The 27,850-nt window shown below is 40.8% G+C and overlaps 1 protein-coding gene across 1 annotated transcript in view; it reads left to right on the forward strand.

Annotated features, from left to right (window-relative positions):
- SMPD3 (sphingomyelin phosphodiesterase 3) overlaps positions 1-27,602 on the forward strand; it is a 492,747-nt gene extending 465,145 nt beyond the window's left edge. Inside the window, exon 10 of the mRNA XM_053700472.1 lies at positions 26,708-27,602. Within this exon, the coding sequence (XP_053556447.1) occupies positions 26,708-26,809 (102 nt within the window). The 3' untranslated portion in view covers positions 26,810-27,602. The remainder of the gene's footprint in view (positions 1-26,707) is intronic.
- Positions 27,603-27,850: the final 248 nt, after the last annotated feature.

The raw sequence follows: 27,850 nt of genomic DNA on the forward strand, positions 1-27,850 counted from the left end.
CTCAACAAATTTATCTGCAGATTGAGCATCTCCTTTCCATAGTACTAAGATGTCATCCACAAAACGCAGCCATAGGGCAACATTGAGCCTCCACCCATTGGTCTAAACCCTGGAAAACATCCATTATTTCCCAGACGCCAAGATGTAAACAGGCATAGGTGGGGGCGCATGCCGCACCCTTGGCTGTGCCTCATAATTGCCTGTAAAATTTTCCATCAAACATAAATATGTTGTTGGTCAGTACAAATTCCAACAGTTGTAATACCAAAAATGTGTTGTCACTGTACTCCTCTCCCCGCAGTATTAGAAAATATTTTGCTTCTTCTAAACCCACCTTGTGTGGGATAGAGGAGTACAGTGACTCCACATCCAGAGTGAGTAAAAGCATGTCTGAATCAATTTTAATCTTATCCAGTCTCCTCAGTACGTCCCCCGTGTCTTGCACATAGGAGGATAATTCAGTTAAGAAAGGTTGAAGATAGAAATCAACATATCTACTAATCCCCTCTGTGGGTCCCCCAATGCCAGACACAATGGGACGTCCCGGGGGATTTTTTACACTTTTGTGCAGTTTGGGAATGCAGTAAAATGTGGGTACAATAGGGTGGGGATTAGCAAGAAAATCAAACTCTTTTTTTGTTATACCTCCAGAGTCTTTAGCTCGTTTAAGGATAATAAATAACTCATCACATGATTTCTCATAGGCAGATTTTGACGCTTCCTCATATTGTTCCTTTATATGAAGTTACCTCAATACCTCCTTCATATAGTCTGCCTGATCCAGAATTACAATATTCCCTCCCTTATTGGAGGGTTTGATATGGATTTCTTTTTTATCCATGAGATCTTTCAAGGCCTTTCTCTCATATTTGGTTAAATTATCACTCACTACATCTGTCAACCCTATTTCTCTTGTTAAGTGTATCCAGTCCACGGATCATCCATTACTTATGGAATATATTCTCCTTCCCAACAGGAAGTTGCAAGAGTCCACCCACAGCAAAGCTGCTATATAGCTCCTCCCCTAACTGCCATATTCAGTCATTCTCTTGCAAGCCTCAACATAGATAGGAGGTCGTGAGAGTCTGTGGTGATTTATACTTAGTTTATTCTTCAATCAAAAGTTTGTTATTTTTAAATGGCACCGGAGTGTGCTGTTTATCTCAGGCAGTATTTGGAAGAAGAATCTGCCTGCGTTTTTCTATGATCTTAGCAGATGTAACTAAGATCCATTTGCTGTTCTCACACATTCTGAGGAGTGAGGTACTTCAGAGGGGGAATGGCGTGCAGGTTTTCCTGCAGATAAGGTATGTGCAGTAAAATATTTTTCTAGGAATGGAATTGACTAAGAAAATACTGCTGATACCGAAGTAATGTAAGTAAGCCTTAAATGCAGCGATAGCGACTGGTATCAGGCTTATTAATAGAGATACATACTCTTATAAAAATGTGTTTTAAAACGTTTGCTGGCATGTTTAATCGTTTTTTAACGTACATTGGTGATAACACTGTAATGTTGGTATAGCCTTAAATGCAGTAAAAGCGACTGGTATCAGGCTTATTAATGGAGATACATACTCTTGTAAAAATGTGTTTTAAAACGTTTGCTGGCATGTTTAATCGTTTTTTAACATATGTTTGGTGATAAAACTTATTGGGGCCTAAGTTTTTTTCCACATGGCTGGCTTAAATTTTGCATAGAAACAGTTAACTGAAGCTTCCCACTGTTGTAATATGAGTGGGAGGGGCCTAATTTAGCGCTTTTTTGCGCAGTTGAAATTACAAAATGAATTATCCAGATTCCCTCAGCAGTCCCATGAATACTACAGGACATTTCTAAAGGGCTAAAAAGACTTCCAAAATCGTTTTTAGGGAAGGTAATCCACAGCTCTGCTGTGGCAGTTTTGTTGTGTCTGTTTTTAAAAAACGTCTATGTCGTTTTTTTGATCTGATTTTTGCATTAAGGGGTTAATCATCCATTTGCAAGTGGGTGCAATGCTCTGTTACCTTATTACATGTACTGTAAAAATTTCGTTTGTTTTACTGCCTTTTTTCACTGTTTTTCAAATTTTGACAAAATTTGTTTCTCTTAAAGGCACAGTAACGTTTTATATATTTGCTTGTTAACTTGATTTAAAGTGTTTTCCAAGCGTATTAGTCTCATTATTAGTCTGTTCTAACATGTCTGACATAGAGGAAGCTCTGTGTTCATTATGTTTTAAGGCCATGGTGGAACCCCATCTTAGAATGTGTACCAGATGTACTGATTTCATGTTAAACAATAAAGATCATTTTTTGTCTTTAAAAACATTATCACCAGAGGATTCTGTCGTGGGGGTAGTTATGCCGACTAACTCTCCCCACGTGTCAGACCTTTTGACTCCCGCTTTAGGGACTCACGCTCAAATGGCGCCAAGTACATCAAGGGCACCCATAGCGTTTATTTTACCAGGGGATTCTGTCGAGGGGAAAGTTATGCCGATTAACTCTCCCCACGTGTCAGACCCTTCGACTCCCGCTTCAGGGACTCACGCTCAAATGGCGCCAAGTACATCAAGGGCGTCCATAGCGTTTATTTTACAAGACATGGCAAAGGTGGTGAATAATACTCTGGCAGCAGTATTAGTCAGACTACCTGAAATTAAAGGAAAGCAGATAGCTCTGGGGGTAGATACAGAGCATACAGACGCTTTAAGAACCATGTATGATACTACCTCACAATATGCTTAGTCTGTGGGTGATTTTTTTTTTACTCAGGGAAGATGATTTAACCTGATTCTGATATTTCTACATTTAAAATGTATGCTTGAGAACCTCCACTTGTTGCTCAGGGAGGCTTTGGCTGCTCTGAATGAATGTTACAATCGCAGGGCCAGAGAAATTGTGTAGACTGGATAAATAATATGCAGTGCCGGTGTGTACTGATGTTTTTCCAATACCTAAAGAGGTTTACTAAAATTTTTTTTAATAAGGAATGGGATAGACCAGGTGTGCCGTTCTCTTCCCCTCCTATTTTTTAGAAGAATGTTTTCTAATAGTTACCACCACGGGACTTCTGGCAGACAGTTCCTAAGGTGGAGAGAAGAGTTTCTACTCTAGCTAAGCGTACCACTACCTCTGGCGAGGACAGTTGTGCTTTTTAGATCCAATGGATAAAAAATGTTTATTCAGCAGGGTTTTATCCTGCAGCCCCTTGCATACATTGCTTCTGTCACTGCTGCTGCGGCGTTCTGGGTTGAGTCTCTTGATGAGGCTTTACAGTTAGCGACTCCATTGGATGAATATATTTGACAAGCTTATGCTAGCCAATTCCTTTGTTTTCTGATGCCTTTGTTCATTTGACTAGACTAATGGCTAAGAATTCTGTTTTTTACTATACTGGCGCGCAGAGCGCTATGGCTTATATCATGGTCAGCTGTCGTGACTTTTATAAATAAGCTACTTAACTTCCCTTCAAGGGGCAGACGCTATTCGGGCCTGGTTTGAAGGAGATTATTGCTTATATCACTGGAGGAAAAGGTCATGCCCTTCCTCAGGATAGGAATCAAGGGCCAAAAAAGGTCTAATTTTCGTGCCTTTTAAAACTTCAGGGCAGGTGTGGCATCCACTCCCTCTAAGGCAAAACAAGAGGGAATTTTTGCTCAGTCCAAGGCGGTCTGGAGACAATTGGACCTGGAACAAAGATAAGCAGGCCAAGGAGCCTGCTGCTGCCTCTAAGGCAGCATGAAGGAACGGACCCCTATCCGGTAACGGATCCTATAGGGGGCAGACTTTCATTCTTTGCCCGGGCGTGGGCAAGAGATGCCCAGGATCCCTAGGCATTGGAATTTATATCCCAGAGATATCTTCTGGATTTCAAAGATTCCCCCCCCAAAAAAGGGGAGATTTCACCTTCACAATTATCTGCAAACCAGATAAAGAAGGAGGCATTCTTACATTGTGTACGAGATCCATCCAGTTCCAAGAGAGGAACAGGGACAGAGTTTTTACTCAAATCTGTTTGTGGTTCCCAAGGTGAGGGAACCTTCAGACCTATTTTGGATCTAAAGATCTTAAACAAATTCCTCAGAATTCCGTCATTTAAGATGGAAACTATTCGTACCATCTTAACTATGATCCAGGAGAGTCAATAGAGGACTACAATGGATTTGAAGGATGCTTATCCTCACATTGTGATGCATAAAGATCACCTTCGTTTTTCAGGTTTGCCTTTCTAGACAGGCATTACCAGTTTGTAGCTCTTTCCTTTGGGATATCTACAGCCCCAAGAATCTTTATGGAGGTTCTGGGGTCGCTTTGGCGGTCCTTAGGCCGCGGGGCATAGAAGTGGCCCCTTAGTTAGACGACATCCTGATACAGGCGTCAAACATCCAAATTGCCAAGTCTCATACGGACGTAGTACTGGCATTTCTGAGATCACATGGGTGGAAAGTGAACAAGGAAAGAGTTCTCTATCCCCAATCTCAAGGGTTTCCCTCCTAGGGACTCTGATAGATTCTGTAGAAATGAAAATTTACCTGACGGAGTCCAGGTTGTCAAAGTTTCTAAATTTCTGCCGTGTTTTTCATCCCATCCGCGCCCTTCGGTGGCTCAGTACATGAATGAAATCGGCTTAATAGGTAGCGGCAAGGGACATAGTACCGTTTGCACGTCTACATTTCAGACCGCTGCAACTATGCATGCTCAGTCAGAGGAACGGGGATTACACAGATTTGTCCCCCTGTTAATCCTGGTCCAAGAGACCAGAGATTCTCTTCTCTGGTGACTATGTCGGGTCCATCTGTCCAAGGGTATGACCTTCTGCAGGTCAGATGGGACAATTGTTGCAATGGATGCCAGCCTTTTAGGTTGGGATGCAGTCTGGAACTCCCTGAAGGCTCAGGGATAGTGGGCTTAGGAGGAGACCCTCCTTCTAATAACTATTCTGGGAGTGATATTCCATGCTCTTCAGACTTGGCCTCAGTTAACAACTCTGAGGTACATCGTACTCAGTCGGACAATATACACGACTGTGGCTTACATCAGCCATCAAGGGGGAACAGAAGTTCCCTAGTGAGGTTAGAAGTCTTACAATAATTCACTGGACAGAGACTCACTCTTGTCTATCAGCTATCCATATCCCAGGTGTTGAGAACTGGGAGGTGGATTTTCTAAGTCGTCAGACTTTTCTTCCGGGGGAGTGGGATTTCCTCCGGAGGTCAAGACCAAGCAGGAGAGGGCTTTGGTGTTTTTGACAGCGCCTGCATAGCCACGCAGGACCTGGTATGCAGATCTGGTGGACATGTCATCCTTTCCATCACGGTCTCTGCTTCTGAGACAGGTCCCTCTACCTCAGGGTCCTTTCAACCATCTAAATAGAATCAATCTGAGATGGACTGCCTGGAGACTGAACGCTTGATGTTATCAAAGCATGGCTTCTCCGAGTCAGTCATTGATACCTTAAATACAGACATGAAAGCCTGTCTCTAGGAAAATTGAACATAAATATGGTGTAAATATCTGATTGTTATGAATCCAAGGGTTACTCATGGAGTAAAGCCTGGATTCCCAGGATATTATCTTTTCTCCAAGATGTTTTTGAGAAAAGGGTTGTCAGCTAATTCCTTAAAAGGGACAGATTTTTACTCTGTCTATTTTTTTGCACCAGCGTCTGGCAGGTATTCTAGACGTTCAGGCATTTGGTCAGGCTTTGGTTAGATCCAAGCCTGTGTTTAAAACTGTTGCTCCACCATGGAGCTTAAACCTGGTTCTTAAGGCTCTTCAAGAAGTTCCGTTTGAACCTTTTTTGTTCCATAGATATCAATCTTTATCTTGGAAAGTTCCTTTTGGGTAGCTATTTCCTCGACTCGTAGAGTCTCCAAGTTATCTGTGTTACAATGTGATTCTCCTTATCTGGTCCTTCGTACGGATAAGGTAGTCCTGTGTACCAACCTGGGTTTTTTCCTAAGGTGGTATCTAACAAGAACATCACTCAAGAGATAGTTGTTCCATGCTTGTATCCTAATCCTTCCTCAAAGAAGGAACGTCTATTACACAATATTGGACGTGGTTTGTGCTTTAAAGTTTTACTTACAAGTTACTACAGTTTTCATCAAACGTTCACCTTGTTTGTTGTCTATTCTGGACAGAGGAGAGGTCAAAAGACTTCAGCAGCCTCTCTGTCTTTTTGTTAAAAAGCATAATTCATTTAGCTTATGAGACTGCTGGACAGCAGCCTCCTGAAGGGATTGCAGCTCATTCTACTAGAGCTGTGGTTTTCACTTGGGCCTTTTTTAAATGTGGCTTTTGTTGAACAGATTTACAAGACGGAGTCTTGGTCTGCGCTTCATACTTTTTCAAATTTAACAAATTTGATACCTTGCTTCTTCGGAGGCTATTTTTGGGAGAAAGGTTTTTTTTTACAGGCAGTGGTAACTTCCGTTTAAGTACCTGCCTTGTCCCTCCCATCATCCGTGTACTTTAGCTTTGGTATTGGTATTCCATAAGTAATGGATGATCCGTGGACTGGATACACTTAACAAGAGAAAACATAATTTATGCTTACCTGATAAATTTATTTCTCTTGTAGTGTATCCAGTCCACGGCCCGCCCTGTCACTTTAAGGCAGGTAATTTTTTCATTTGAACTACAGTCACCACTGCACCCTATGGTTTTTCCTTTCTCTGCATGTTTTCGGTCGAATGACTGAATATGGCAGTTAGGGGAGGAGCTATATAGCAGCTTTGCTGTGGGTGGACTCTTGCAACTTCCTGTTCGGAAGGAGAATATATTCCATAAGTAATGGATGATCCGTGGACTGGATACACTACAAGAGAAATACATTTATCAGGTAAGCATAAATTATGTTATTTCCCACATCTTGTTCCACACATTTTACAAACGTGTAGACACTAGGTGGTAAGGACAGTTGCGGCATACATTTGGAGGAAGGTTTAAAATGAGTTTTTGTGGGGTAGTTCATGCCACTTAGTTGCCCCTCCTGTTCATCCAGTAATGATATTAGATTGTCAGTGGCTGCAGCATCTTGGCTATCCCCAATTTCATCTCTACTAGATTTATTACCCAACATTTTTTTAAGGATAATTTTTATAGCATATAATTTCAAATCTTTAACAAACTCAAATTAATCAAGACCACTGGCTGAGCAAAATAAAAGTCCTTTTTCAAGAAGGTTAATATGTGATATATTTAAGCTAATATTTGATGATTTCGTCTGAGCCACTAACTAATTTGTACTTCTCCAGAATTGACTCTCTTTCCTCTGATTCCTGGTTATCATCCGATATTGGGGGCTGTTCCTGTATCTCCCCCCTCTGCCTCTCTGTCTCTGTCTGTTGGAATAAGAGGGACCACCTCCCCCTCTTTCGTCTTCCTCCTCTCCTTGTCTTACCCCTAAAGGGATCCTAGCTTGTATAGTATTTCTTAAGTTTTGAGGGCCACTTTCCAGTTCATTTTCAGAGTTGTCTGTACCTGAGTCATAGGAGTATCTAGTATCTGTTGTAGTTTCTATATAAATATATTGTACCCTTCTTAAAATCATCCTGGTCCCTAACTATTTTGCGCCTTTTCCTAAACTTGATTTCACTCTTCTGTACCTCTTTATTAAGTTTTTCAAAGGCTGAGTCAAGAGCAAAAAGATTAACCTGCTCATATATCTTATTTGTTTCTGATTTACTCTCCTCCAGCATTTTCTCATCCTCATCCACCATTAACTGCATAAGTTCCAAAGTGCATCTAGTTAAGATAGCATTCCATTTCTGGATAAATTCAGAATTAGCTTCCACACCTCTTAGATTGATCTAATCTAACTCTTAGACCTCTAGGGATCAATTCCTCTTTAACATATCTTTGTAAGTTAGCTAGCTCCCATTTGATTTTTAATTCTTTGATTGCCTTTTTCTTATACTCTTTAAATGCTGAAAAAACGTCATTACTTTTTTCTTCAATATTGGTTTTATCACTATTGATTGTAGGCTTAAAAGCTTCATCAATATCACTAACCCATTTTTCTTCAGTTAGTTTAAAAGCCATGGTGTCAATTACGCAAGTGCACATATATCAAAAGGCAGACCAGGTGTGAACATATATCAACTGCCACTAATATCGTGTTATACCCTGTTTCTACAGCTGATGCTCACCTGTAGAAACAGGGTATAATTACTACATGCCAAGTATGAATTTACAAAAGATAGGGGGCACTCAGAAATATGTAAGTGTTTTTATTTCATAATCCGTGCTAGCAGTCCCTAAAATGTGTATATACAACTTAGAAGGTAGGGTTCAATAAATTGCTATGAACCAAAGAAGTACAAGGCCGCACAGGATACACTTAAACCACACCATTTATGTAACAGTGACTCCACATCCAGAGTGTCAACTCTGTAGTGCTGTAATTGTTATGAGTTTTTTAAAATTGCCATTGATTTGTACCCTAATAGCGTAAGTTCCCTTTAAGATCAAGTAAAGGGAAAGGAAACAACGTAACAAAATAAGCATTTAAAGACCAGTGGTACTGGTAATATGACACATCTGATGAAGCCCTAAATCCAACCCAGCAAAGGGGGAGGGGCGAAACGCGTAATGATTGAATCTTACTACACAGCGTGGTTACGCTTCTATGGTGGAGCAGCTCTGTTTGTAACCGCTGACAGTTTTCTTAAACGCTACCGAGGTTGTCAAGTGAAGCCCTGCACTGGCTTGTTTGCATCACAGCATACAAAACTACGGAGGTAATTCGTGCCTGGAAGGTACCCGTTATATGTATTGGTCAAGTTAAGGTAAGCCGTGCAGCCATAAGTCTTGGAACCGGTAGATACCCATATGTGCAGAGGTTAATAATTGCTGGCAACAGTTCATTGCCATTGATAGATACCTTCTACCGGACCGGCACCTGGAAGTGAGTCTGGATTTAAAGAGGTTAAAGGACGGTATTGTTGATAATTTTTATTACTGGAGCGTGTTATATACACTAAGTGCCCGGTATTTTTCTTGGACTGTTCTTGAGCCGGCTTATTCACATGCTAGCATGTATGGGGGTTTGTGTTACTAATTGTTTATTACTGTGCGGTACATTCATCTGCTCATACAATGTGGTAATATATACTTTTTAATAAACATATGTGGAAAGGCAGACTTGGTGTGCGTATCACTGTTACATAAATGGTGTGGTTTAAGTGTATCCTGTGCGGCCTTGTCCTTCTTTGGTTCATAGCAATTTATTGAACCCTACCTTCTAAGATGTATATATACATTTTAGGGACTGCTAGCACAGATTATGAAATAAAAACACTTACATATTTCTGAGTGTCCCCTATCTTTTGTAAATTCATACTTGGCATTTAGTAATTATACCCTGTTTCTACGGGTGAGCATCAGCTGTATTATTTAACACGATATTAGTGGCAGTTGTGATATATGTTCACACCTGGTCTGTCTTTTGATATATGCGCACTTGTGTAATTGACACCATGGCTTTTAAACTAACTGAAGAAAAATGGGTTAGTGATATTGATGAAGCTTTTAAGCCTACAGTCAATATAGATGAAACCAATATTGAAGAAAAAAGTAATGATGTTTTTTCAGCATTTAAAAAAAAATTATTAAAAGCATAGGATACGGCAACATGAACAATGTCTTAACCCCTTCACTACCGCGACTTTCAGAGAAGAACTTGCCCAAAATACCGTAGACTTTTTAGTATTTTTGCTATCACTCCATTTAAACAAAAATAGGGCCTTGTTTTTTTTTTATATACCTGTCAAAACTATATATATATATAATTCATTAATTCAACCCAAGGTATTGATCTAGGCTCATTTTGGTATATTTCATGCCACCATTTCACTGCAAAATGTTATCAAATTAAAAAAAATCGTTAACTTTTTCACAAACGTTGGGTTACTCACTGAAATTATTTACATAAAGCTTGCACAATCATGACACAAATAGTTGTAAAAGCTTCTCTGGCATCCCATTTGTTCAGAAATAGCAGACATACATGACTTTGCCATTGCTTTGTGGTAATTAGAAAGCCGCTAATTGCAGCTGTTCACCACAGTTCTCTTATTCCCTGCAGTGAAGGGGTTAATTAGGTAGCTTGTAAGGTTAATTTTTAGCTTTAGTGTAGAGATTACCCTCCCACCTGACACTTCCCATTCCCTGATCCCTCCCAAACAGCTCTCTTCCCTCCCTCACCCCTGACTGGTCACTCCCATCTTAGGTACTGGCAGACAGTCTGCCAATGTGAAAATTTAAGGCATTTTTTTTATTATTAAAAAAATCATTTTCTGCCGTGTAGGAATCCCCCTTACCCTTCAACCTCCCTGATCCCTCCCAAACAGCTCTCTAACCCTCCCCCTCTAAGTAGTGCACGCCATCTTAGGTACTGCTGATACCCCCGTTTTTTTATTGCTCTTATTTCTTTTCCTACCTTCTTCTTTTCTAGCTTAGCTATATGCCAGGCTAGTCTCCAGTAAGGTGGGAAGGGTTTTAAGGGCTTTGGGAGTTTTAGGATCTTTGCCTCCTCCTAGTGGCCAGGAGTAAAATTCCCTGGAGTTATGGATTGCGGACTCTCACCACCATGAAATAAATTAATTTATCAAGTAAGCATAAATTTATTTCTTAACATGGACCAATTTGGACCACATCAAATAACAAGCTTTATAAAGATTAGACTAGTAAATATACTTCTGACTGGCATCATGAATTCAATGCACAGGAAATATACCATGGCTCAACTGTACTTTGATGCTTAGATACCCTGTGAAGTAAGCCGTGCCCATGTCCCCAAGAACATTTTCAGCTTAATTAACATTTGTAGACCCTAGTAATCCTGCTTAATTGAACCAAGTCACCGGTGTCCCATTTATTTATTTTTTACAAAATGTCCTATTGCATAAAACACAGCATCTTAAACTGAGCTCTTGCAGTTCCCCTTGATGTCTTATTGGCTTTTTGGTAAATATTCACTCTCTCGACACATTTTTATGCCATTTAGCTCTTACTGACTAAGCCTGGCATTGTCACATACCTCCAGAATTATCACCACTTTTTTACACTACAAAATGCTAATCTCCATCCTCACTGTCCTTCCCACAAACCTTCTGTTCCCATTTCAGTCTATCATAAATTCCTCTGCCAGGCATATCTGTTTTACTTCTTCTGCTGCTGCGTCTCTTTTTCATTTATTTCATTGCCTCCTGACAATGACCATGTAGAGGAACTGAGCTTTCTCCAACATTGGTGTGTCCGGTCCACGGCGTCATCCATTACTTTTGGGATATTCTCCTCCCCCACAGGGAAAGGCAAGGAGAGCACACAGCAAGAGCTGTCCATATATATGTCCATATTGTCCATATTCTCCTTGCCGCTCTGAACAAGTAGCATCTCCTCGGGGATGGTGAGGAGTTTGTGGTGTTTAGTTGTAGTTTTTTATTCTTCTATCAAGAGTTTGTTATTTTAAAATAGTGCTGGTATGTACTATTTACTCTGAAACAGAAAGAGATGAAGAGTTCTGTTTAAAAGAGGAGTATGATTTTAGCAGCAGTAACTAAAATCAATTGCTGTTCCCACGCAGGACTGTTGAGATGAGAGAACTTCAGTTGGGGGGAACAGTTTGCAGACTTTTCTGCTCAAGGTATGACTAGCCATTTTTCTAACAAGACTGTGTAATGCTGGAAGGCTGTCATTTTTCCCTCATGGGGATCGGTAAGCCATTTTCTTAGTCAAAAATCAAACAGAATAAAGGGCTTATTATGGGCTATAAACTGGTAGACACTTTTAGGGGCTAAATCGATTGCTTTATTTAAGTATTATATGCAGTTTGAAGTTGAATTTCACACTTTTATAACATTGGGGAATGTTTTTAGCACCAGGCACTTGTTAAGACACCTTCCCAGTCAGGAAGGTCCTTTCTCTGTAGTAGGCAGAGCCTCATTTTCGCACCATTATTGCACAGTTACTTTTGAGTACAGTACATGCAGCTGCATGTGTGAGGGTCTGAAATCCACTAAAAACGTTCCTAGAAGGCTTCATTTGGAATCATATACCCCCCTGGGATTGGTGAAGTCGCAGCAAAGGCTGTGGCTGGGACTGTAAGGGGGTTAAAATTGTAAACGGCTCTGGTTTCCACATTTTAAGGGTTAACAGCTTGAAAATTGGGGTGCAATACTTTGAATGTATTAAGACACTGTGGTGAAAATTTGGTAAATATTGGATAATTCCTTCATAGTTTTTCACATATTCAGTAATAAAGTGTGCCCTGTTTAACATTTAAAGAGACAGTAACAGTTTTATTTTAAAACGGTTTTTGTGCTTTATTAACCAGTTTAAGCCTGTTTAACATGTCTGTACCTTCAGATAGATCATGTTCTGTATGTATGGTAGCCAATGTGGTTCCCCCTTCAAATATGTGTGATAATTGTGCCATAGCGTCCAAACAAAGTAAGGACAGTACTGTCACAAATTGTAAAGTTGCCCAGGATGATTCCTCAGATGAAGGAAGTAGACATAGTTCTACATCATCTCCTTCTGTGTCTATACCAGTTATGCCCGCGCAGGCGACCCCTAGTACTTCTAGCGCGCCAATGCTTTTTACTATGCAGCGATTGACGGCAGTAATGGATAACTCCATAGCTAATATTTTATCCAAAATGCCAGCATTTCAGAGAAAGCGCGATTGATCTGTTTTAAACACTGTAGAGCAGGAGGGCGCTGATGATAATTTTTCTGTCATACCCTCACACCAATCTGAAGTGGCAGTGAGGGAGGGTTTGTCAGATGGGGAAATTTCTGATAGGAAGAATTTCTCAGCAGGCAGAACCTGATGTTGTGACATTTAAATTTAAATTAGAGCATCTCCGCTCATTACTTAAGGAGGTGCTATCTACTCTGGATGATTGTGACAATCTGGTCATCCCAGAAAAATTGTGCAAGATGGACAAGTTCCTTGAGGTCCCGGTGCACCCTGATGCTTTTCCGATACCTAAACGGGTGGCGGACATAGTGTATAAGGAGTGGGAGAAGCCAGGCATACCTTTTGTCCCTCCTCCTATATTTAAGAAATTGTTCCCTATGGTCGACCCCAGGAAGGACACATGGCAAACAGTCCCTAAGGTCGAGGGGGCGGTTTCTACTCTAGCCAAGCGCACGACCATTCCTATTGAGGACAATTGTGCTTTCAAAGATCCTATGGATAAAAAATTGGAGGGTTTGCTTAAAAAGATTTTTGTACAGCAAGGTTACCTCCTTCAACCTATTTCGTTCATTATTCCTGTCACTACAGCGGCGTGGTTCTGGTTCGAGGAACTGGAAAAGTCACTCAGTAGGGAGACTCCGTACGAGGAAGTCATGGACAGAATTCACGCACCTTAACTTAGCTAATTCCTTTATTTTAGACGCCGCTTTGCAGTTAGCGAGGTTAGCGGCGAAAAATTCAGGGTTCAATAAATTGCTATGAACCAAAGAAGTACAAGGCCGCACAGGATACACTTAAACCACACCATTTATGTAACAGTGACTCCACATCCAGAGTGTCAACTCTGTAGTGCTGTAATTGTTATGAGTTTTTTAAAATTGCCATTGATTTGTACCCTAATAGCGTAAGTTCCCTTTAAGATCAAGTAAAGGGAAAGGAAACAACGTAACAAAATAAGCATTTAAAGACCAATGGTACTGGTAATATGACACATCTGATGAAGCCCTAAATCCAACCCAGCAAAGGGGGAGGGGCGAAACGCGTAATGATTGAATCTTACTACACAGCGTGGTTACGCTTCTATGGTGGAGCAGCTCTGTTTGTAACCGCTGACAGTTTTCTTAAACGCTACCGAGGTTGTCAAGTGAAGCCCTGCACTGGCTTGTTTGCATCACAGCATACAAAACTACGGAGGTAATTCGTGCCTGGAAGGTACCCGTTATATGTATTGGTCAAGTTAAGGTAAGCCGTGCAGCCATAAGTCTTGGAACCGGTAGATACCCATATGTGCAGAGGTTAATAATTGCTGGCAACAGTTCATTGCCATTGATAGATACCTTCTACCGGACCGGCACCTGGAAGTGAGTCTGGATTTAAAGAGGTTAAAGGACGGTATTGTTGATAATTTTTATTACTGGAGCGTGTTATATACACTAAGTGCCCGGTATTTTTCTTGGACTGTTCTTGAGCCGGCTTATTCACATGCTAGCATGTATGGGGGTTTGTGTTACTAATTGTTTATTACTGTGCGGTACATTCATCTGCTCATACAATGTGGTAATATATACTTTTTAATAAACATATGTGGAAAGGCAGACTTGGTGTGCGTATCACTGTTACATAAATGGTGTGGTTTAAGTGTATCCTGTGCGGCCTTGTCCTTCTTTGGTTCATAGCAATTTATTGAACCCTACCTTCTAAGATGTATATATACATTTTAGGGACTGCTAGCACAGATTATGAAATAAAAACACTTACATATTTCTGAGTGTCCCCTATCTTTTGTAAATTCATACTTGGCATTTAGTAATTATACCCTGTTTCTACAGGTGAGCATCAGCTGTATTATTTAACACGATATTAGTGGCAGTTGTGATATATGTTCACACCTGGTCTGTCTTTTGATATATGCGCACTTGTGTAATTGACACCATGGCTTTTAAACTAACTGAAGAAAAATGGGTTAGTGATATTGATGAAGCTTTTAAGCCTACAGTCAATATAGATGAAACCAATATTGAAGAAAAAAGTAATGATGTTTTTTCAGCATTTAAAAAAAAATTATTAAAAGCATAGGATACGGCAACATGAACAATGTCTTAACCCCTTCACTACCGCGACTTTCAGAGAAGAACTTGCCCAAAATACCGTAGACTTTTTAGTATTTTTGCTATCACTCCATTTAAACAAAAATAGGGCCTTGTTTTTTTTTTATATACCTGTCAAAACTATATATATATATAATTCATTAATTCAACCCAAGGTATTGATCTAGGCTCATTTTGGTATATTTCATGCCACCATTTCACTGCAAAATGTTATCAAATTAAAAAAAATCGTTAACTTTTTCACAAACGTTGGGTTACTCACTGAAATTATTTACATAAAGCTTGCACAATCATGACACAAATAGTTGTAAAAGCTTCTCTGGCATCCCATTTGTTCAGAAATAGCAGACATACATGACTTTGCCATTGCTTTGTGGTAATTAGAAAGCCGCTAATTGCAGCTGTTCACCACAGTTCTCTTATTCCCTGCAGTGAAGGGGTTAATTAGGTAGCTTGTAAGGTTAATTTTTAGCTTTAGTGTAGAGATTACCCTCCCACCTGACACTTCCCATTCCCTGATCCCTCCCAAACAGCTCTCTTCCCTCCCTCACCCCTGACTGGTCACTCCCATCTTAGGTACTGGCAGACAGTCTGCCAATGTGAAAATTTAAGGCATTTTTTTTATTATTAAAAAAATCATTTTCTGCCGTGTAGGAATCCCCCTTACCCTTCAACCTCCCTGATCCCTCCCAAACAGCTCTCTAACCCTCCCCCTCTAAGTAGTGCACGCCATCTTAGGTACTGCTGATACCCCCGTTTTTTTATTGCTCTTATTTCTTTTCCTACCTTCTTCTTTTCTAGCTTAGCTATATGCCAGGCTAGTCTCCAGTAAGGTGGGAAGGGTTTTAAGGGCTTTGGGAGTTTTAGGATCTTTGCCTCCTCCTAGTGGCCAGGAGTAAAATTCCCTGGAGTTATGGATTGCGGACTCTCACCACCATGAAATAAATTAATTTATCAAGTAAGCATAAATTTATTTCTTAACATGGACCAATTTGGACCACATCAAATAACAAGCTTTATAAAGATTAGACTAGTAAATATACTTCTGACTGGCATCATGAATTCAATGCACAGGAAATATACCATGGCTCAACTGTACTTTGATGCTTAGATACCCTGTGAAGTAAGCCGTGCCCATGTCCCCAAGAACATTTTCAGCTTAATTAACATTTGTAGACCCTAGTAATCCTGCTTAATTGAACCAAGTCACCGGTGTCCCATTTATTTATTTTTTACAAAATGTCCTATTGCATAAAACACAGCATCTTAAACTGAGCTCTTGCAGTTCCCCTTGATGTCTTATTGGCTTTTTGGTAAATATTCACTCTCTCGACACATTTTTATGCCATTTAGCTCTTACTGACTAAGCCTGGCATTGTCACATACCTCCAGAATTATCACCACTTTTTTACACTACAAAATGCTAATCTCCATCCTCACTGTCCTTCCCACAAACCTTCTGTTCCCATTTCAGTCTATCATAAATTCCTCTGCCAGGCATATCTGTTTTACTTCTTCTGCTGCTGCGTCTCTTTTTCATTTATTTCATTGCCTCCTGACAATGACCATGTAGAGGAACTGAGCTTTCTCCAACATTGGTGTGTCCGGTCCACGGCGTCATCCATTACTTTTGGGATATTCTCCTCCCCCACAGGGAAAGGCAAGGAGAGCACACAGCAAGAGCTGTCCATATATATGTCCATATTGTCCATATTCTCCTTGCCGCTCTGAACAAGTAGCATCTCCTCGGGGATGGTGAGGAGTTTGTGGTGTTTAGTTGTAGTTTTTTATTCTTCTATCAAGAGTTTGTTATTTTAAAATAGTGCTGGTATGTACTATTTACTCTGAAACAGAAAGAGATGAAGAGTTCTGTTTAAAAGAGGAGTATGATTTTAGCAGCAGTAACTAAAATCAATTGCTGTTCCCACGCAGGACTGTTGAGATGAGAGAACTTCAGTTGGGGGGAACAGTTTGCAGACTTTTCTGCTCAAGGTATGACTAGCCATTTTTCTAACAAGACTGTGTAATGCTGGAAGGCTGTCATTTTTCCCTCATGGGGATCGGTAAGCCATTTTCTTAGTCAAAAATCAAACAGAATAAAGGGCTTATTATGGGCTATAAACTGGTAAACACTTTTAGGGGCTAAATCGATTGCTTTATTTAAGTATTATATGCAGTTTGAAGTTGAATTTCACACTTTTATAACATTGGGGAATGTTTTTAGCACCAGGCACTTGTTAAGACACCTTCCCAGTCAGGAAGGTCCTTTCTCTGTAGTAGGCAGAGCCTCATTTTCGCACCATTATTGCACAGTTACTTTTGAGTACAGTACATGCAGCTGCATGTGTGAGGGTCTGAAATCCACTAAAAACGTTCCTAGAAGGCTTCATTTGGAATCATATACCCCCTGGGATTGGTGAAGTCGCAGCAAAGGCTGTGGCTGGGACTGTAAGGGGGTTAAAATTGTAAACGGCTCTGGTTTCCACATTTTAAGGGTTAACAGCTTGAAAATTGGGGTGCAATACTTTGAATGTATTAAGACACTGTGGTGAAAATTTGGTAAATATTGGATAATTCCTTCATAGTTTTTCACATATTCAGTAATAAAGTGTGCCCTGTTTAACATTTAAAGAGACAGTAACAGTTTTATTTTAAAACGGTTTTTGTGCTTTATTAACCAGTTTAAGCCTGTTTAACATGTCTGTACCTTCAGATAGATCATGTTCTGTATGTATGGTAGCCAATGTGGTTCCCCCTTCAAATATGTGTGATAATTGTGCCATAGCGTCCAAACAAAGTAAGGACAGTACTGTCACAAATTGTAAAGTTGCCCAGGATGATTCCTCAGATGAAGGAAGTAGACATAGTTCTACATCATCTCCTTCTGTGTCTATACCAGTTATGCCCGCGCAGGCGACCCCTAGTACTTCTAGCGCGCCAATGCTTTTTACTATGCAGCGATTGACGGCAGTAATGGATAACTCCATAGCTAATATTTTATCCAAAATGCCAGCATTTCAGAGAAAGCGCGATTGATCTGTTTTAAACACTGTAGAGCAGGAGGGCGCTGATGATAATTTTTCTGTCATACCCTCACACCAATCTGAAGTGGCAGTGAGGGAGGGTTTGTCAGATGGGGAAATTTCTGATAGGAAGAATTTCTCAGCAGGCAGAACCTGATGTTGTGACATTTAAATTTAAATTAGAGCATCTCCGCTCATTACTTAAGGAGGTGCTATCTACTCTGGATGATTGTGACAATCTGGTCATCCCAGAAAAATTGTGCAAGATGGACAAGTTCCTTGAGGTCCCGGTGCACCCTGATGCTTTTCCGATACCTAAACGGGTGGCGGACATAGTGTATAAGGAGTGGGAGAAGCCAGGCATACCTTTTGTCCCTCCTCCTATATTTAAGAAATTGTTCCCTATGGTCGACCCCAGGAAGGACACATGGCAAACAGTCCCTAAGGTCGAGGGGGCGGTTTCTACTCTAGCCAAGCGCACGACCATTCCTATTGAGGACAATTGTGCTTTCAAAGATCCTATGGATAAAAAATTGGAGGGTTTGCTTAAAAAGATTTTTGTACAGCAAGGTTACCTCCTTCAACCTATTTCGTTCATTATTCCTGTCACTACAGCGGCGTGGTTCTGGTTCGAGGAACTGGAAAAGTCACTCAGTAGGGAGACTCCGTACGAGGAAGTCATGGACAGAATTCACGCACCTTAACTTAGCTAATTCCTTTATTTTAGACGCCGCTTTGCAGTTAGCGAGGTTAGCGGCGAAAAATTCAGGGTTTGCAATTGTGGCGCGCAGAGCGCTCTGGCTAAAGTCTTGGTCGGCGGATGTATCTTCCAAGACAAAATTGCTTAATATCCTTTTCAAAGTTAAGACCCTTTTTGGGCCAGAATTGAAAGAGATTATTTCAGACATCACTGGGTGAAAGGGCCATGCCCTCCCACAAGATAGACCTTTCAAGGCTAAGAATTTCAGGAACGGACCGGCTTCCAACTCTGCAGCCTCTACACAAGAGGGTAACACTTCCCAGACCAAACCAGCTTGGAAACCAATGCAAGGCTGGAACAAGGGTAAACAGGCCAAGAAGCCTGCTGCTGCTACCAAAACAGCATGAAGGGGTAGCCCCCGATCCGGGACCGGATCTAGTAGGGGGCAGACTCTCTCTCTTTGCTCAGGCTTGGGCAAGAGATGTTCAGGATCCCTGGGCACTAGAAATTGTCTCTCAGGGTTATCTTCTAGAATTCAAGGAACTACCCCCAAGGGGAAGGTTCCACATGTATCACTTATATTCAAACCAAATAAAGAGACAGGCATTCTTACATTGTGTAGAAGACCTGTTAAAGATGGGAGTGATACACCCAGTTCCAACTGTGGAACAAGGTCAGGGGTTTTTACTCAAATCTGTTTGTAGTTCCCAAAAAAGAGGGAACTTTCAGACCAATTCTGGATTTAAAAATTCTAAACAAATTTCTCAGAGTTCCATCGTTCAAAATGGAAACCATTCAAACAATTTTACCTAGAATCCAGGAGGGTCAATATATGACTACCGTGGATTTAAAGGATGCGTACCTACATATTCCTATCCACAAAGATCATCATCAGTTCCTAAGGTTCGCCTTTCTGGACAAACATTACCAGTTCGTTGCTCTTCCGTTCGGTTTAGCCACTGCTCCCAGAATTTTCACAAAGGTGCTAGGGTCCCTTCTGGCGGTTCTAAGACCGAGGGGCATTGCGGTGGCACCTTATCTAGACGACATTCTAAATCAAGCGTCGTCTCTTTCCAAGGCAAAGACTCATACAGACATTGTTCTAGCATTTCTCAGATCTCACGGGTGGAAGGTGAACGTAGAAAAGAGTTCCCTGTCTCCGTCAACAAGAGTTCCCTTTTTGGGAACAATAATAGATTCTTTAGAAATGAAGATCTTCCTGACAGAAGTCAGAAAGTCAAAGCTTCTAAACTCTTGTCAAGTTCTTCACTCTATTCTGCAGCCTTCCATAGCTCAGTGCATGGAAGTAGTAGGATTGATGGTTACAGCAATGGACATAGTTCTTTTTGCTCAAATTCATCTAAGACCATTACATCTGTGCATGCTCAATCAGTGGAATGGGGACTATGCAGACTTGTCTCCACAGATTCAAGTAGACCAGGTGACCAGAGACTTACTCCGTTGGTGGTTGAATCAGGATCACCTGTCTCAGGGAATGAGTTTCCGCAGACCAGAGTGGGTCATTGTCACGACCGACGCCAGTCTATTAGGCTGGGGCGCGGTCTGGGATTCCCTGAAAGCTCAGGGTCTATGGTCTCGGGAAGAGTCTCTTCTTCCGATAAACTTCCTGGAACTGAGATCGATATTCAATGCTCTCTGGGCTTGGCCTCAATTAGTGAAGGCCGGATTCATAAGATTCCAGTCAGACAACATGACGACTGTAGCTTACATCAACCATCAGGGAGGAACAAGGAGTTCCTTGGCGATGAGAGAGGTATCCAAGATCATCAAATGGGCGGAGGATCACTCCTGCCATCTATCTGCAATTCACATCCCATCACAACTGGGAAGCGGATTATCTGAGTCGTCAGACTTTCCATCCGGGGGAGTGGGAACTCCACCCGGAGGTCTTTGCCCAGTTGACTCAATTATGGGGCATTCCAGACATGGATCTGATGGCGTCTCGTCAGAACTTCAAGGTTCCTTGCTACGGGTCCAGATCCAGGGATCCCAAGGCGACTCTAGTGGATGCATTAGTGGCGCCTTGGTCGTTCAACCTAGCTTATGTGTTTCCACCGTTCCCTCTCCTTCCCAGGCTCGTAGCCAGGATCAAACAGGAGAAGGCCTCTGTGATTCTGATAGCTCCTGCGTGGCCACGCAGGACTTGGTATGCAGACCTGGTGAATATGTCATCGGCTCCACCATGGAAGCTACCTTTGAGACAGGATCTTCTAGTACAAGGTCCATTCGAACATCCAAATCTAGTTTCTCTACAGCTGACTGCTTGGAAATTGAATGCTTGATTTTATCCAAGCGTGGGTTTTCAAATTCAGTGATAGATACTCTGGTTCAAGCCAGAAAACCTGTGACTAGAAAGATTTACCATAAAATATGGAAAAAATATATCTGTTGGTGTGAATCCAAGGGATTCTCCTGGAGTAAGATTAAAATTCCTAAGATTCTCTCCTTTCTCCAAGAGGGTTTGGATAAAGGGTTGTCAGCGAGTTCTCTAAAAGGACAGATTTCTGCTTTATCCGTGTTGTTACACAAACGACTGGCAGCTGTGCCAGATGTACAAGCTTTTGTACAGGCTTTGGTCAGAATCAAGCCTGTTTACAGACCTTTAACTCCTCCCTGGAGTCTAAATTTAGTTCTTTCAGTTCTTCAAGGGGTTCCGTTTGAACCCTTACATTCCATAGATATCAAGTTACTATCTTGGAAAGTTCTGTTTTTGGTTGCTATTTCTTCTGCTAGAAGAGTTTCTGAACTATCTGATTTGCAGTGTGATCCACCCTATCTGGTGTTCCATTCAGATAAGGTTATTTTGCGTACCAAGCCTGTTTTTCTTCCAAAAGTTGTTTCCAACAAGAATATTAACCAGGAAATAGTTGTTCCTTCTTTGTGTCCGATTACCAGTTTCAAAGAAAGAAAGTTTGTTACACAATTTAGATGTAGTCCGTGCTTTAAAGTTCTATTTAGAAGCAACAAAGGATTTCAGACAAACTTCTTCTTTGTTTGTCGTTTATTCTGGTAAGAGGAGAGGACAAAAAGCTACTGCTACCTCTCTTTCTTTCTGGCTGAAAAGCATTATCCAATTGGCTTATGAGACTGCCGGACAGCAGCCTCCTGAACGAATCACCGCTCACTCTACTAGGGCTGTGACTTCCACATGGGCCTTCAAGAACGAGGCTTCTGTTGATCAGTTATGTAAGGCAGCGACTTCGTCTTCTCTGCACATTTTTGCCAAAATTCTACAAATTTGATACTTTTGCTTCTTCGAAGGCTATTTTTGGGAGAAAGGTTTTGCAAGCCGTGGTGCCTTCTGTTTAGGTAACCTGATTTGCTCCCTCCCTTCATCCGTGTCCTAAAGCTTTGGTATTGGTTCCCACAAGTAATGGATGACGCCGTGGACCGGACACACCAATGTTGGAGAAAACAGAATTTATGCTTACCTGATAAATTACTTTCTCCAACGGTGTGTCCGGTCCACGGCCCGCCCTGGTTTTTTAATCAGGTTTGAAAAATTTCTTTCTCTATACACTACAGTTACCACGGCACCCTATAGTTTCTCCTTTTTTCTCCTAACCGTCGGTCGAATGACTGGGGGGCGGAGCCTAGGAGGGACTATATGGACAGCTCTTGCTGTGTGCTCTCCTTGTCTTTCCCTGTGGGGGAGGAGAATATCCCACAAGTAATGGATGACGCCGTGGACCGGACACACCGTTGGAGAAAGTAATTTATCAGGTAAGCATAAATTCTGTTTTCTTAGCAGGTCAGCTGGATTCAGTCAAGTCAGCTACTTCACTGCATTTACCTTGTTTGGAAAGGGACATTGTATTGTATAAATAAAATGCTCTATTTTGTTGGACCATTTTTATGGTGAAATGGACAGTAAAGCCAAAATTAAACTTAAAGGTATAGAGTATGACATTTTAAACAATTTTTCCAATTTACTTCTGTTATCAATTTCTTTCATAAAGATAATGAGAGTCCGCGAGCCCTTTACTCTTGGGAATTGCTCTTCTCTAACAATAGGAGGAGGCAAAGATTCCCAAACCCAAGAGCTCTATAAAACCCCTCCCACATACCTCAGTCTTTACTTTGCCTCTGGTTGAAGAATGAAGATGGGCATTTGATTCTTCAGGGATAGGGTTTTCAGGCTATATTGAGGCCCAGTTTCCCCTCACAGTACAGTGCTTGTCAGAGGGATGAATATTGGGGTATGGTTTATGATTTTTTTTTTTTCACCTCATGGAAAAATTTTCATAAACCCTCTTTAATTGGTTGCAGAGACTTGTCTTTTGCCTCCCTTTATGGATCTACAATTAACTCCTATTCCATGACATCTGCTGATATCTTTCAGTACTGGTTTGACTGTCTGCTACTTGTTTGATAGTGAACAAGTGGCTATGGGTAAGTATATTTTACTTTAATATATAGATACTCATTTAGCTTCATTATGGGCAGTTTTTCTATATATGTAATTATATATGGCCCTGGGACAGATACTTCACTATTCCCCTTACTTTGCGCACGCCGGGTTTCGGCCGCTTAGTTTTTAGGTCGTCGGCCTGTTTTCATGCACCGGGTTTGCACACATCGGGTTTCCGCTCATCAGGTTAGCGCATGTCCCTTAGCCTTCTAGGAGTTACAGGTTAGTTTCGCACACCGGGTTTTCCCTGTCGGGTTAGAGCATATCTGCACGTTGATGTACGCACGCTGGGTTAGTGCACATTTTCTCGGTTATGGTTTTTGGCACACTCTTTGCCATTTATCAGTCAGTTGTTTGGCATGTGTTCAACAGTAATGTTTTCTACTATGCTCAGCTTGGCTTATCGTGCATTGTCCCTGTAAGCTGCTTAGGCGGGGATATATGGTTTCATTACCTCAAGAGCTTTCTTAAGGGGTTTTATAGTGTTTATTGCATTGCTTTGCTATATGTTATAAAAGAGCAGCAGAATTCTGTCCCCAAAATTTACCCTAGAAACTGAGTCTCTTGAACAAATTTCTACCATTATTAGGCGTGCTTATTGTAAAAAACTGAAGAGCCTTCTTCAGCTCATTTATGTGGCTCATGTTTAGATTTGTTGATGCATACATAACAATCTAATGCTGTTTATTTGGGTATTAATGCACCAATTCTTTGTTTATTACAGGTTCATGCTGAAGTGGTGCCTGCTGCTATGAAATCATTCATCAAGGCTGCTGTCTCTGAGGCTTTGGCTGCTCTCCCGCCTTCAAATAAGCATAAATGGTCAGTTGAGATTTTACCTTCTACAAGTGCTATTTGCCCTGATCCAAGGGATACTGTGTTAGCTTTAGTTTTTGTATTGCAGTATTTCCTTACCTGTACAATATTTTGGTAGTAGCTCTGTCTTTTCCTTTACCAGAATTTCACACCAATAAACTATTGTGGTTTCTTCAAAGACATGGTTGGAGGATCAATTTGCCAAATAGTTCTTTGATTTCTCAGACAAAGGTTACTTTCCTAAGTTCCCAAATAGACTCAGTGTCCATGAGTCATTCTCTAAGAGAGCAGAGATGGATGGAATTGATATCAGCTTGTCTGAACCTTTAATCTTTTTCATTCCTTTCAGTGGCTCTGTGTATGGAAGTTCTAGGTCTCATGATTGCAGCTTCAGATGCAATTCCATTTGCTCAATTTCACATGAGACCTCTTCAGTTTTGGATGCTGCGTCAATGGTGCAGGGATTATACTCAGCTATCTCAAAATATATTCTTAGATCCCAGTAAAAGTCAGTCTCTGACTTGGTGGCTGAATCATCAGTTTATTATTCACTGGGTTCTTTTGCTCGTCCTATCTGGTCTGTAATCACTACAGGTTCAAGTCTTTCAGGTTGAGGAGCTGTTTATGGGTCTCTGACAGCACAGGGGGTTCAGAATCCTCAGAAGGCATGGTTAACTATAAATATTCTCGAACTCTGTGCAATTTTTTAGGGCCCTTCAAGCATGGCCTCTGTTGAAAAGGGAGTCTTATCTCCATTTTCAGACAGACAGACAATGTAACAGCAGTAGCTTATGTCAACCGTCCGGGAGAAACTCACAGTTCCCTGGCTATGATGGAGGTATCTTGAATTCTTGCCTAATCTCTGGGATTCACATACCAGGAGTGAAAAATTGGGAGGAAGACTCATCAGTGTCTACATCCAGGGGAGAGGTCTCTTCACCAGGATGTGTATAATTTGATTGTGGATCTTTAGGATTCACCAGGTACTTTGTGAGATCCATGGATCCTCAGGCAGAGGTAGTGGATGCTCTAGTAGTTCCTTGGTCATAACAGCTTGCTTATATGTTTCCTCCTCTGGTTCTTCTTTCCAGAGTGATTTCCAAGATAAGTCTAGAGAAGTCATTTGTAATCTTTATTGCCCCAGAGTGACCGCTCAGGATTTGGTATGCAGATATGGTTCAAATGTCCAGTTGCCCTCCTTGGCCTCTTCTTCTGTGGTCAGACCTTCTCAATAACCTTTCTTCCATCCGGACCTAAAGTCTCTAAACTTGATGGCATGGAAATTGAATGCTTAGTTCTGAGACAGAGGTTTCTCATATTCTGTGGTTCAGGCTTGTAAACCTGTTTCTAGGAAGATTTATGCAAATCATGGTTTTTCCTGGTGTTTTTTTTAGATTTCCTAGGATTCTTCAGTTTTGCAGGATGGTTTACATAAGGGTTTATCTGCCAGTTCACTGAAAGGGCAGATTTCTGCTCTTTCATTTTTGTTCCACAGAAAGATTGTTAGTCTTCCTAATGTTCATTGTTTTGATTAGTCTCTGGTCCAAATTAAACCTGTTATCAAGCCTCTTTCTCCTATTTGGAATCTTAACCTAGTGTTAAGGGTTTTGCAGGCTCCTCCTTTTTAGCCTATGCATAAATTGGACATTAAACTACTTTTGTTAAAGTGTTGTTTCTTTTGGCCATATCTTCTGCTAGAAGAGTTTCTGAATTGTCTGCTATTTCTTGTGAGCATCGTTATCTGATTTTTCATCAGGACAAGGCTGTTTTACAGACATCATTTAATTTTTTGCCTATGTTTTTTTCAGAAAATATTGGTAGAGATTATTGCTCCCTCTTTGTGTCCTAATCCGAAAAATGCTTTGATCTTTGCATTCTCTGGATGTTGTTAGGGCATTGAAATATGTTGATGCTACTTAGGATTTCAGACAAACCTCTAGTTTGTTTGTTCTTTTCTTGGGGCCTAGGGAAGGTCAGAAGGCCTCTGCTCTTTCTTTAGCCTCTTAGTTAAAGCTTTTAATTCACAGATCTTATTTGGAGGTAGTTCAGCCTCTGCCCCAGCGGATTACGGCTCATTCTTCTAGGTCAGTTGCCACTTCTTGGGCTTTCAAGAATGAGGCTTCTGTTGATCAAATGTGCAAGGCAGCTACTTGGTCTTCATTGCATACTTTTGCCAAATTTTACCATTTTGACATTTTTTCCTACCTCTGAAGCAGCCTTTGGAAGAAAGGTCCTTCAGGCAGTTGTCTCAGTTTGATGGTTATGTCTGTTTTATAAGTGAATTACAAATATTAAAAAAGAAATCTTTGGAGTTGTGGATTTATTTTCCCAGTGAAAAATATGTTTTTTAAATCCCTAGCTTTGTGTTATTACTCATGGAATGCCACAGCTTGGGTATTAGTTCCCATGAGTAATGGATCGTGGACTCTCTTCACCTGTATGAAAGAAAACGCAATTTATGATTACCTTATAAATTAATTTCTTTCATGGTGGTGAGAGTCCACAAGCCCCCACCCTGTTTTTTTCTTAGGGTTGATTTTTTTTGAGCACATCCCTTTTCCCTGCTCCTTTTTTCTGATCTCACTTGCTTGGCTATACATTAAACTGAGGTATGTGGGAGTGGTTTTATAGAGCTCTCTTGGGGTTTAGGAATTTTTGCCTCTTCCTAGTGGTAGAGACTCACCACCATGAAATAAATGAATTTATCAGGTAAGCATAAACTATGTTTTTGTTATGGTTATAAATTATAGATTTGTATTGTTTATGTATTTCATTGATTGATATGACTGTGAGATTGCTCAAACATCATTGGTGGGAAATATAAATTGTCACATGCAAAAGCTATTATTATATATTATATTTATATTTCCATTTATTATTCATGTGTGTGTGTCTTTATGGTGCCCATTTAACAGCCTCCTTTTCTGTCTGCAGGAGGTGGAAGAATACACTTTTATCACACAGTTAGCCGGCTTAACAGACCACGTGCCAGTAGCAATGCGACTGACTGTCTCTACAGGAGAAGAGGAGTCTTAAGTAAGACTGTGGACACTGCCAGTATTATGGGTCACAGTATACATGGCCCAGGGGGGTCACTCCGAGCCCCATAGCCTGAAGGAAGGAGATTTCTTCAGCATCCTGACAGAGCCTTGCGGACCTCTATAATTAGGACTGCATGAAAGAGGCAGCTAGATGGAATGTGTCAGTGGGAAGCAGAGTAGCTCCCACGGCTAGAGGTCCTCTTCAAGCAGAACGAGAGGAACTACAAAAGAACCAGTGCCATTCTTACCAAGATGTTTTTATACCACTATATAGCACAATTTAGTTTGTAACCGTGAAATGCCGTTCAATGTTTCTTTCTTTTGCATAACCTTTGTATAACTATATATAAACGAAAATCGGGACCATTATTAACCTTTTTACATTTTAGGCTCATGTTGTAGTTCCCGCCAGCACCACTAGCATGCGCTATTATTGCATGAGGCTCTGCATTACAAAAATAACTGCCAATTTAAAGACGGAATATGCATAACACCAAACAGTGCAAATGCAGAATCCCATATTGGCTAAACTTTTATAATGGCTTTGCAGAATTTTCTTTACTTTTTTTTTTTTTTAATGCTTATAGATTATACACAATAAAATATCACACTGCTTTTATCTGTTTGCAGTTTTACAATTTCATTGACTGATAATTATCTTGGGTGCCCCTACTGGCCATTTCTAGAATAATAATCTACAGACTAGGTTGTTTAATCAGTTAAATCTTTACAACATTGTAATATTGATCTAAGGAACACGAACAAAAGTGGCCCATGTTAAAGGGACACTGAACCCAAATTTTTTCTTTCGTGATTCAGATAGAGCATGCAATTTTAAGCAACTTTCTAATTTACTCCTATTATCAATTTTCCTTCGTTCTCTTGCTATCTTTATTTGAAAAAGGTTTCTAAGCTTTTTTATTGATTCAGAACTCTGGACAGCACTTTTTTATTGGTGGATGAATTTATCCACCAATCAGCAAGAACAACCCAAGTTGTTCACCAAAAATGGGCCGGCATCTAAACTTAGATTCTT

Source organism: Bombina bombina, chromosome 1 (genome assembly GCF_027579735.1).
Source record: "Bombina bombina isolate aBomBom1 chromosome 1, aBomBom1.pri, whole genome shotgun sequence".
Classification (NCBI taxonomy): Eukaryota; Metazoa; Chordata; class Amphibia; order Anura; family Bombinatoridae; genus Bombina; species Bombina bombina.